We start from the raw sequence: 12,786 nt of genomic DNA on the forward strand, positions 1-12,786 counted from the left end.
CAGCTTAAGCTACAGAGAACTAGTTTTGAGGGGAAAAACTACCTTGTTGTGATAAAAAACAAGCATTTTGATTGACGCGGATTCTGAAGCACAGAATCGCCGTTAAATTCAAAGTTGAAAAAAACGGGGATCAAATCTTAGATAATTAATGTGAAAAAGCGACAAAGTCGATACAATTCCCATTATTTTTATTTTTATGTCAACATTTTCTAAACATTATTATAAATATTAGGTACATGACTATTCATTTTTTTTATTTCGATGTTTTAAAGTAATAATCCTTAAACAGATAATTAATGTCATTATAAAAAAATTGTTCCAAATATTTTGAGGAATACATGTCTCTAAAAGTATCAGTTTTACAGTTGAACTAATTTATTGAAAATGCATTGGTTTCTTTGAAGATACATAATCTTAGTTGAAAGTTCAACTGCTGTATTGAAAATGACCTTTTTGTTGAAATTTCTTCTTTTTTCGTTTTAAAAGTCAAATAATTTTAAAACCATCTAACTTCTTGGCTTTAAAACTCAACTATTTTGTTAAAAAATGGTCTATTTGTGGTTTTTTTTAATTGTCCTGGCTAACTGTAGACAGATAAACGCTGATTTTTCAGCAAGCCGACCTTAAAAAATTTTCTAGCTTACACTTCCATTTGTTACAAAAAATTCTTAAAACTTAATCTTAAAAAATAACATCCATTCACACCTTATCTCTAAGACCGCTCTCTTGTATCGCCTTGCCTTCCTCGCTTCGCCTCGCCTCTCACGCATATACCTACTTTCCTGCTTCGCCTCAAATTTTCAAACTCTACCCCTGCGGCTAATACCTAATACTCAGCTACTATATATAATATTTAAATTGTACTTTTAGCTACTTCCTCTCCTATTTACAATCTTTCCTTCCCCATTCCTCTTATTTCCTTCTCTCTTCCTTCTCTCTTCTCCTCCATGCACCACTTCTCATCCTGGCTATAAGCTCCTGATTTACATTCTCTCCTTTTTCACATAAATGATGCTCTCTCTCTCATCGCATTATCCACCCATACTTCCTCTTAACCCGTCACTCTCTTATTCTCTTCTCCCCTGCTGCCTTCTTTCTCCTCATTCCTTTTCCCTAACCATCTCATATACATTCCTTCCTTCCTCATCCATCCTCCACGCTTCATCTATCTGCAGTCCATTCGTTCTAAAACACCTTTTCCTTTCAACCTCCAGCTTCCTACCCCCTCTCCTGCTCTCCATCTCTCCTTCTTCCAGCAACACTTTATAACCAGCTTACTTCCCCCCTCTTCCAAACCCCAGTTTCCACTTTACATACATCTCCTGTATCTTCTTTACCTCCTCACTTTCATTCCATCCCTACACCTCTACTCCATAAAATAAGACATTTACCACTAGCGAATCAAACAATGTCATTCTCCTTCGAAAATCTTTTACGAATAACTTTTTTCCTAGCCTTCTTTCATAAATTCTTTTCCACAACACTCTTTTACCTCCTGTACCGCCTTTCCCTTCCACTTCCACTCACCTCCCTTATCCCTTCCACTTCCACTCACCTTCCTTATCCCTTCCACCTCCTTTCCTTAATACGATAAGGATTTTTCCGCATTCAGCTCTAAACTATTCTTATCCAGTTATTTTCTCAACCTCTTCATTATCAACTAGCTAACTATATTAATAATGGCCATGATCTTTAGTGATGCAAATATGTCTTCCAATATCTTGTATATATTATTCGAACAATTCATATGAGCAAATATTTTTTACCGGCATTTAATGGTCCAAAAAAATATCGCTTTTTCTTCTAATTCTCTATAATTTATATTTCTAGCGACATGTAGTGATACAAATTTGTGTTGCGATATTATTTGTTTACTCTTAAACAATGCCACTGGGTGAAAACGTTTAATTTCTCCAAGAAATTATATTGTAAAAGAACAATCGTACAGTATGCGATTATGTATCAGATGCAAATAGCAGAAAAAACTATATTTTTACAGCAAATGCCAATAATCGGTGTTTGTTCGTATAATTTGTTTAAAAAATAGGCATCAAGTATCGAAAGACAAACTTTCTCTACTACATATCACTGGCAACCAATTTCTTTTAATCGATGCAAAGTATGGCCAGAAGCACTTTTTCTGAACGAAAATCTGTCTCCATGCTAATTTTCAGTCTATTTTAAGTTTTTTTTTACGATGACTGTAAGGCTTTCAGGTATAACGAGTCGGTGCAGAAAATTTACTCTTTCCAAACAAAATTTGGTTGTAAGTTTTTTTGCCCGTGAATTCCGTTTTACAAATTGAACATTTAAATTCTTTTTCTTCTTTTGTTGCCTTATTGACTTCTTGTGAATGCCTATAAAGGTTTGGTTTCGTAGAAATTTAAACTTTGACGTACGCGCATAGCTAAGATATTAAAATTAGTAGCGATTGTACTTACAATCCCTTTATACTCATTTGTGGATTGTCTATATATTACTATAATTTGTAAGGCTTGGAATTTGAATTTAAAGTGAAACTCTGATACTGTGCCGGTTTTGTGACTGGCGGTGGTGGGGAATAAACCCCATTGGGTTGATAACCGGTTTTGATTGGTCACGCCTGAGTGACCGCAGCATACCCCGCGCAGCTCCTTTTACTCCTACTTGCGGCCCAGTATGATTAGGCTGATTCAATCTACATATTAATGCAAGAATAACGTTTAATCAGAAAAATAACTTAAAAGTTACGAATAACCATTGTTTTTAATTGTGTTTTTTTAAATATTTTAATTTGACGTACCTTCAGGTTTGGATTTCTCTCAATTTTCTACATTTCTGAAAATATTAATAAAGATAATCTATCTTTGATAATATTTGGTCAAATATAACAATTTCAATGTTTATAACCAGTTCAGATAAACAAATTCAAAATTACAGGCAGTTTCGCACAGAAAATATCGGGTTTTAAATCAAAATAGCTTGAGAATGAATAATAACACTTAATGCTAAGATTTACTGAAGGAAAATTTCTGGAATATTTTGTAAGTAATAACTGTTATAAATTGTTTATAAAAAATTGAAAATTAGTTTTTATTAATATTTGTGAATGACTTAAATTCTCAGCTTAGTACCAAGCTATTTATATCGAAAGAACGAATCCATTCTACTTTAAACTCTAAAAATTTGGAATTTGTTTATAAAAATAGAAATGATTATATTTGACTGAATAATATTAAGCATATATTATTTTGAGGAATATTTACAGCAATTCATGTATTTGGTTGAAAATTCAACTTTTTGGTCAAAAATTCAAATATTTGATTAAGAATGAATATATTTTGTTAAGTTGTTTTGTTGTTGAAAAAATACTCATGTTGGTTGAAAGATGATTTCTTCCATTGAAAATTTAACCATTTTCTGGAAAATACGTCTTTTTTGTTTGAAAATATCTTGTTCATAACACATGTATCGAAAATTTGACTTTCGATGCCCCCGTAGCGGGTCGAAAGTTGTGTTTTCAAACCTGGACTAGAAAGTAGAAACAGGCAACTGCGAAAGTAACTTTGCGCCGTAGCCGGCATCGAAAGTATATACATTCTAATTTATCTGCAGTTTCCTGCAGCCATTCTCCCTCTTATCGAGCCACGGGTTTCAAAATAAATAACTTAAACTTTTAATTTGTTTTGTGAATAACCTAGAAACTTTTATTATTAATTTGTATTCAAAAGAGCAATTTTTCATTTATCCAATTCAAATTTTCGCGGAAATTTGACTAGAGCAGCGTGCAACCTCCCCATTACGCTTGCGTTAGAGCAGAGCGAACAGGAAAATCTATAACTGCTTATAACCTCATCGATATCACGTCTGAATTGGTAAACAGTGGACAATCAACGAAAATGTCGGTGCTTTGTTCTGTGAAGCTTATCGGTAAAGTTCAAAACAATGTTTTTTACTTCTTATTGTAAGTACAGGCGTGTTAATCATTCTTTTATTTAAATCAGGATTGATATTTTCTTATAACGTGGGGCTCCCCCCCCCCCCCCCCCCCCCCCTACCTTCTGCCATTTGAAGCGCAATATACTATTTAATTGCTCTGCACCCTACCGATAGGAATCTCTGAGTATATTCTAAAGATTCTCTAGGGTCAGAGAAGCTCAGAGAAATTCTCCGCAGGCACTCAAGTAGATATATTTAAAGGTCCAGGTAGTTCTTTTACATGTTTTAAATGCTTTAAAATGTCCTTTCCGGAATTGAAATAGAAGTACGATCATAAATAACAAGCAGAGAGGCTGAAATTGAAATAAGAATTCGATCACAAAAAACAAGCGGAGAGGCTATATCAATAGATACGTTTTTCGTAAATGGAATGAGATACGCCAAAAAAGACAACATTTTTTAATCCAACTAGAAAATTGTACATTAGTATATAACTTATAATTATAAATAAGTATAATGAGAAAATTCATCAATTAAAAGAAAAGTGTTTAACTACTGTAAATAACTCTGCCCGCCCGGTACGTGACGAATACAAAAGGAACATTATATTACCGTCGCAGAACTCTTAAAATGACCACTAAAAGGATCTTTAAAAGGACCCAAATCTCTCAGACTATCTTTCAGACTAAATTGTTTCAAATCGACTCTGCTTATTGTCTCAAATGAGCCAGGCGTCACGTCACTCAACCAAAGAGAGCATCCTGGCTTATTAATGACACGTTTCGGGCAGCTCTGAAAAAACGTGTCTTAGTGGATTAGAAAGGATTGACAATACACAATGACGACAATACCCCTAATTTTAATAACCCGCGTGAATTTGAGTAGAAACGAAAACAAGTGACTAAAGTGTCGACCGAACATTACAGAGTGAAGTATCTCGTAAACGTACATCATACCACGACACTATACTCACAGTCTTGTGATTAAATGCCGAATCCCAAATACATGGAAAGTCACAATTTTCAAGCATGTGCTAGTAAAACGTCTTTTTATATGTAGAAATTATACTTTTGGTTTTTTTGTTCATAAAAATATTGTTATTTTAATTAATCGTCGTAATTAATTAATTATTGATTATTGATCAATATTGTTGTTTTGATATAACAATCAAGCCGAAAATTTTATTTGAACATTTGTTTTCGATTCGCGCCAGATGGTGCTGGATTTGCGAAAAATGACATTGTTGACTGTTCAAGGAATTGGCCAGCAAATTAAATGTAAGAAAGACAAACGCTCGGTTTGTTTGGGTTCTTTATGTTGATTACGTTTGTTTGGGTTGGATTTGGCATCTTATTTACGTTCTTTTGAATTGGATTGAGTTTCTTTGATTTGTGTTGTTTGTTTGTGCTGCTCACGTTCCGTCGAGTTGGATTGGTTGTGTTGCTTACATTCGCTTCGATTAGATGTGTTGGTTATGTTCTTTTCCGTGCATTTGAATTGGTCGTATTTCTTACGTTCGTTTGGGTTAGAGTTGATGATTACGTTATTTTGGGTTGATCTGGTTGTGCTGGTTAAGTTTGCTTCGATTGGTTTAGTTTAGATGTGCTAACTAATACTCTTAATAAAACCCAAGTGAACGTAACCAACAACAATTACCTAAACGAATACAACGAACGTAAGGAACATACCAATCTAACCCAAACGAAAATAAGCAACAGTAAGAAACATTACGACCCAACAATAAACAAACCAACTTGTACTATCAAACCCAAGCGAACCGATCGTTTGTCTTTTTTATCTCTAATTTGGAAGCGCAGTCCTTAAACAGTCAACTATTTCATTTTTCGCCAATGCAACGTCATCTCACGCGAATAAAAAAAATTGAAATGTAATGTACGTATTTTTTTATGGAGAATTTGAATCTGCAATAAGAAATGTAGGTTCCCATTGGAAATTTTAAAGTTCTCCATTTTTCCTCCAGCGGTTAAATCTTGATTTAGATACAGAAGTATCAAATACACCAATATACAAAATAATGTGAACTTTTTTTTGCATTCTCTTATTTGATTAAATAATAAACCTTAGTTACACGTCTATGAAGAAGGTGAAATGTGAAAAGGTCCCAGGAGAGCTGCAAATAAGTTGGCAGTGTTAAAATTATCACAAGCTCTTTTTTTATTGCTAAATAAATCTAGCTTGCACCAAAAAATACAACTTAAGTTTTGTTCCCTTGTTTAAAAAGTGCCCTGTACTTGCAAAATTACCCATAGGTAGTTTTATTTTTATATATTAGGAAATTATTCTATTTTAGTTGTATTTTTTTCGTATAAATTTTCCAATTTTTCTGAAATTAAGCTTTTGAGTGTGTGGTCTGAAAATTAAAATAAAATTATTATCGAAAAAAACTTGATTTTTGAAATCGCAATTTTGTAGCAACCCTGATTTTAAAAGGTTTTTATTTTTTAGTTTCTGATGAATTAAAACTATTTTTATTTTTAGGAAGCGAGAGGACAGCACATTTGAAGAAGTTCGCAGCAAGGGTGGCAGTAGATCGTTAAGTTTGCAAGAATCGCAATCTCAGGCGCCAAAGCTTTCACTGGGCAACAAGTATGGTGCATTATCACAAGATCAGAGCTGAAAATGACAATCGTGGTTTGATCGCACGATGATCAATCAATTTTCCATTTTTCCTCCATTTTGTGGCCCAGTTATTAAAAACATACTTCCTAGGCTAAGCTTATGTGTGTAACGCTCTACCGAACATCATACTACTTGTACATACATACGTGCGCTTGCTTGTTTAAAATTCCAGGTGGGTATTCACTTTTGTCAGCGACTGGATTTTGTGTTTGATATTTTTTACGAGATTGTTGTAAATTCAATATCCACGAGAACTAGTCTAGAATTAAAGCGATAGATTATATTCTTTAGTTCGACCAAAGTTAATTAGATTCATAGTTATTTCCTTGCATCGGTGCCTCATACAAAAAGCGATTGAAAATGAGTTGTATTAAAAATCAGATAAGACAGCGATTTCTGTCAGATCTTTCTACAATTAACTTTTTTATTGTATTCACCTATACTTGCATTTATTGTAAAAGATTTTCTTGGCTTGTGAGTTTGTAAACACTATTTCTATGGAAAAGATAGTACTTCGATTTGCACTCAGAAACGTTTAAGAAATCTGTTCGAAAAAAAGTATGGACTCGGGCAGTGGAACTATTTTAATAAAAGATGAGTGGACTTAATAAAGTTTTATGTGAAAAGCTTATTGAGAATAATAAATGATTAAAAATTTAATTTTGAAAACTTGGAACTTCGATAAATCAATATTTTCTGCAAATAAAAGCGTCCGGTTGAAATGACAAAAGTGTTAGTGAAGTGAAGAAAAGTCTATTTATTCGTATAGGAAAAAAAATTTTCGAGGCTGGGCTTCGGAACGGTGTCGCGAAATCAATGCAAGGCGTGAGAGCAGCCGTCATTTAATACAAACGTGAATAGAAAACCGATGGAATAAGAAAAATGAACAATAACTTTTATTAATGCTTCTTTAATTAATTTTTGTTATGCTAGGTAAGAAAGAGTAATCAAAATTTTTGGTGTGCTATCCGTAAGATGCTAGGGAATACAAGGCCATAATGAAGCGAGATTTCTCGTATAGTCAGGCATTTTAGAGTTCATTCACAAAATTCGTGATACCCTTGGGGGGGAGGGGGGGTGCAGAAGTATTGACATCCAATTTTAAGACCAATGGCAAAATTATCATGGGGGGGGGGGGGTCAGAAGTTCCAGAAAAATGTATCACTTATTTTGTGAATGGTCCCTTCGCTTTATTGTCAGTTTTAATAAGTTTTAATAAGTTTTAATAAACTTTTAATAGACTTCAGAAGATTAACTGACGCTGAAAGTAAGAAAACGTCATTGCGGATAAATTTGCAATTATTTATAATGAATATGATAGAGCATTTATTTATATTATGGAAAGTAATGATAATTTATCATCTTTGCTGTGTTTCGCATTGAGAATCGAAAGGCTATTCCTATAAATAATTTCATGTTTTTTAAAATTGTAATAATTTATTGTTCCGCCCTACCTATATTGAAAAGTCTATCGATGCACCGAAGTATTTCATACTAAGATTTCATTATGCATTTTTTATATTTTAATAGTCTTAAGATAATGCAGTGCTCTCGCTATCGCGGAGAAGACGATACCTCTTTGAAAAGGATCGTTTTCGAATCAAATAGATTATTACAGAGTAGTTGAAGTAAATAATCGTTCGCTCCTGTTGAGCGAAAGCGATGAAATGGCAGAAAGAACAGACGATAGTATGTTATGTAGGCATATGATCATATATTCTATTCGATCATATATTCTATTCGAAGCAGTTTCTTTATTTCAAAGCAGGTCTTCTGAATGCGCAAAGTCGATTGCACTAAAATAATAATACAATTGTGTCAGCATTTTAAAATTCCACGTATCCATTACATGCCACTACACGTCGTGTTTCGTCGCTGTAGAACTTCAGGTCCTATTAGCGGAGTCAAGTAAGGTTTATACCTCGGAACTAAGCAGCAGAATACGAAGTTTAATTTTAGCCTTTTGCATTGTGTTGCTAAAAATATTTAATGAGAAATTAAAAAGCCAGATATCATTGCTAGTTTAAAAATCATTTTTTTTTAATTCCAAAAAACCGATTAGAAAGTTTCTAAAATTTAGACTTTCTTGGGAAAAAAGTGTTATACAGCGACTAAACGTGACGTTGAGCTGTATGGAATGGAGGTGTCGAATTATACGCAAAATTAGTTTATCATGTAAAGTTTAAAAAAATGCTTTCTATTTATTCTGATTTATACAACTATTATTCGATGACCGAAAGAGGGATCACGCAAGTACCTTTTTTGATATTTTAAACTGTGACTTTCCTTATTACTGCAGGATGGAAACATTGGCTGCTACATCAATTCAGATTTGAATTTTTGCAAGAAATATATCCATGCCTTAATTAATCTGTCTAACTAAAAAATTTAAAAATCCACATTTTATTGATGTATGATTACAAGAGACTTCAAAAATTGCAAGTCAAGGGGTTGACCACTCGTCCTTTGAACGTACCAGCTATTTCAAGATATTTGAAAGGGCTTCAAAGGAATTTGATCAGTTTTTCTTGGATTTTAAATATTTTAGAAGATTTTAAGTGCTTTGAATGTCTAAAAAGATCACTGCGTACAGTCTACTTTAAAATTAATTGAATTTTGAAATAATTTATGAAATCGATAAAAATAGATATAAATATAAATAATTATACTACACCGTGAATTTAGTTGCTATATAAGAAGAAATTGCGCATTATCTGTCTAAACATCAGTGCTACAGGAATATTTTCAAACTAGGCACAGATTTTTTGGGTGTCTTTGAAAAGCATTCTCTAAAATATTAAAATTGTGAAATAAATAAAGTGAATGTTGGAGAATGTGGGTATTGACCAAGTGATCTACATGTATATGATGTAAAATCACTAACAAAATAGTCTTATCGAATAATTTCAGAAACAGGAAGCATCAACAATACGCTACTTTTGCTTCGAGTGTTGTATCTATCGTCATTTATTACTGCATATATTCACCTATAGATTATAGGGAGGCGACATTATGGCGAAGAGGAACATAGTTACTGCACTTTGTTGTCGGAAACTTTTGTTTGATTATTTTCTTTGGGAAAATGTAACATCTAGTCCTTTAGTTTCAGAAGGAGTTAGGAAGACTCTGTGAAGGTAGAAGAGTATCGAAATTTAATAGTCGAAAATCGACATTACCCGAATATCTGGTTGAGTTTACTAGAAAATATGGTTAAGTTTACCAGAACATCTGGTTATGTTGACTAGATCGTTGTATTCTTAATCTACCAGCAGGGGCGTAGGAGCCGTTTGGGCCAGAACTTCTGGTTACATTTACCCGAATTTCTGGTAAAAGTACATTTTCTCCTTGTGAATCTGTGACTTTGAGAGTAGGTAATAAATGGACATACTTTCACAGTGTTGAATTTGTTGACGCTGGTAAAAGTAAAGACACTGTTAAAAATTCCTTTTTTCAACGTCTTTAAATTTGAACATTGAGAACGCGGCTTACTTGCACAGCTCTGAACGTAGTATAAGTACAAGTAATTGTAAAGTTTCAAGATTGCGGAGAATAACTAAAAAATGGTTAAATTAAAATTATGTGTAAAAGAGCGTGTTTCAGAACTGTATAAATTATGGAAAAATTTATTTGCAAAATTGATTGAAACTATTAAACAAGATTTTTAAATTTAAAATACTGCTTTCTGTTCTATTCCTCATTTGAATGGAAAATTTACCATTTCTAGTCAAATTAACATTATTCACATTTCGCATGTAGATGCTAAAGTTCCCAGTGGGGAAAAAAGGATTTCCTAGAGGCGTCTTCGGGACATCCACAAGACGTATTTTGGAACATGTTTTTCGGACATCTTAAGGATGTTCTTAAGATGTCTAATGTCAATACAAAAGACGTCCCAACAACGTCCATGTGTTTAAGACCTCTTTAGGTTATCTTTAGGACATTGATCGTCTTAGAGAAGTTGATTGGACTGACATAGGACGTCCTAGGAACGTCCCAAGGACGTTCTTGGGATTTTCATAGTTTTGTGCCCACTGGGTAATTGCTGCTAATGTTGAAGAACAAATCCAATCGCGATTTAGAAACAATTGTTCAGGTAGAAATTGTTGACTCAACAAAAGTTGCAAGGATTTTTGTATTTTAGCTTTAATATTAAGTCAAATCTGCCATTCTATCATTATTTTGGAAATTATTTGTTTACAAACGTAGTAACTGTGTGATTAAAAAATTGTGTGACGTGCGCCGAAGAAAGGGGGCTTACTCTAAAAAGTGAGATTTTCCAGGGCGAGCGGTAGAAGTTGACCTGATAGATGCGACTTTTAAGAGAGAGGGAAGACTCATAAAATCTGCCCTCTCCACCTACCAATACATTATCACGTATATGACGTTGCTGTTACCGCGTTTCACGGACGGGGTGTAGATGTTACGCGGAGATGTTGTGGTGAGTGGATGGAGGTGTTTCACAGGATCTCGAGCCCTCAAGCGGAAGCCACACTTCTCGGGTACCTAATAAGTCAATTATTAGCAATAATAACATTGAGAAATTTCTTTTGATAGTTTGATTAAAAAGAGCAATTGAAAGACTATCGAAAGATGTAAAAAATTCGATTTCGATTTTTTCAGAGTAAGCCTCCTTTCTTCGGCGCACGTCACATATATTTCGACTGTCCCGAAGAAAATTGTCGTAAAACCAATTTCCGGAAACAGAGTATATCAACATTTTTATTCTCCTGTAGAGTGTTGTAACTGTTCTGAGCTATCGTGTTCTGTTCTATCGACAATGTTCACGCCTAGAGTGTCGAATCTTGGTTCAACGCCGCTGAATAACAGCCCTACGCTGCAGAAAATAGTGCGAACTCACCAGACGGAAGTTCTGATATATTTCCGATCTAAACTTGTCAAGGAGCGTCAGTTTTCAAATTGTTGTAAAAAAAATGTTTTATAATTTCAGAGTAGTTAGGACGTAGTTTGTAAGTAGGACCGGACATTTTGTTCCCACCTTACTAAATTCTCAACCTAACATTAAGCAAGAGCACGATCGCGCCGGCAAAGATGGTTCTATTTGTCGTCTTCTTATTGGTTGTCGTTGGTCCTCTGGTCGATAATAAAATCGATAGAGAGTTTCGCTTACATCGTAATATTATCGTGTGCGACACACCAAGTTGTGTAATTATAATTGAAAGTGCTGAAGATGGAGCATGCCAACAGTAAGTATTTCACACTTTTACATCAATTCTCCAGAATTAGTTTCACAGTTTAATTTTTTTGACAGTTTTGCACTTATTTCGATACACCTATTTTTTGCTGTTTGACGGTAAACCTTTTACAATAGGGTATATAATGATTTTTCTCTATGCGTAAAAAAATTATACAAAATTTTAATGTTTTAACTCTGCCGAACTTGAACTATCAAATGTTGAATTTAGAATACCCAGTACATAAATTCGTAATTTTGACAGGCCAGAATGTAAACATTGTTGAACTTCAATAACTTTCATTTGTGTATTATTACCGCTATATAATCATCGGAATTTTCTATATTCTTTAATATGAAGTTTCATTTCAAATATTTGCAATCTTTGAACAATTTGATTGTAACATTTAAAAATTCTGTAATTTGTATTTAACATTATTGTTCACGGCACTGTCTTTTAATATTCTGAACTGCACATTCATTAGCAGATCTTGTTTCTAAATCGACTGATCTGATAATTTTAATATATTTTTTCCTTGTAAAAATTAAGAATAAAATTATTTATACGTAGATCATTATCTTACTAAGGGAGCTTAATAGCAGTGCACATGAAAGTAAACCACTTTTCCAGATCCAGTGTTTGATTTTAGTGAAAAACCATTCACCGAAAAAACTCCCAGAAGGAAAAAACTTATCTTCGACAATGAAGGTATTCTAATAAATAAATAGTTTGAAGTTTGTAAACATATAATATAATTAGTGGTGAATTTACGCGCACGCTAGCTCGAGTTCATGACCATGGAATTCTGTTTTCTCCCATTACAAACAGAAGCAATTTAAAAATCCATTAATAACCAAACTTTGCAATATTAGAGAGTTAAAAAATTTTCAAAATAATAATTAAAATTTCCGAATTGAAAGCACCTGAAAGTAAAAAAAAAATAACGATTTTAAATTGAAGACTTTTCAAAACAAACAACTTACGATAATAAAAAACCGTTGGAATTAATTAAATTCATTCGGAGAAGAAAGCAAAC

At 33.4% G+C, this 12,786-nt stretch overlaps 2 protein-coding genes across 2 annotated transcripts in view; one reads left to right on the forward strand and one right to left on the reverse strand.

The window, feature by feature from the left end:
- LOC117175585 (protein CDV3) overlaps positions 1 to 6,556 on the forward strand; it is an 81,556-nt gene extending 75,000 nt beyond the window's left edge. Inside the window, exon 3 of the mRNA XM_033365292.1 lies at positions 6,418 to 6,556. Within this exon, the coding sequence (XP_033221183.1) occupies positions 6,418 to 6,556 (139 nt within the window). The remainder of the gene's footprint in view (positions 1 to 6,417) is intronic.
- A 4,422-nt stretch (positions 6,557 to 10,978) lies between these two features.
- Positions 10,979 to 12,786, reverse strand: part of LOC117175586 (putative nuclease HARBI1) — a 29,348-nt gene continuing 27,540 nt past the window's right edge. Inside the window, exon 3 of the mRNA XM_033365294.1 lies at positions 10,979 to 11,061. Coding sequence (XP_033221185.1) covers positions 10,979 to 11,061 — 83 coding nt within the window. The remainder of the gene's footprint in view (positions 11,062 to 12,786) is intronic.

The sequence above is a fragment of the Belonocnema kinseyi genome, chromosome 6 (genome assembly GCF_010883055.1).
Source record: "Belonocnema kinseyi isolate 2016_QV_RU_SX_M_011 chromosome 6, B_treatae_v1, whole genome shotgun sequence".
NCBI lineage: Eukaryota > Metazoa > Arthropoda > Insecta > Hymenoptera > Cynipidae > Belonocnema > Belonocnema kinseyi.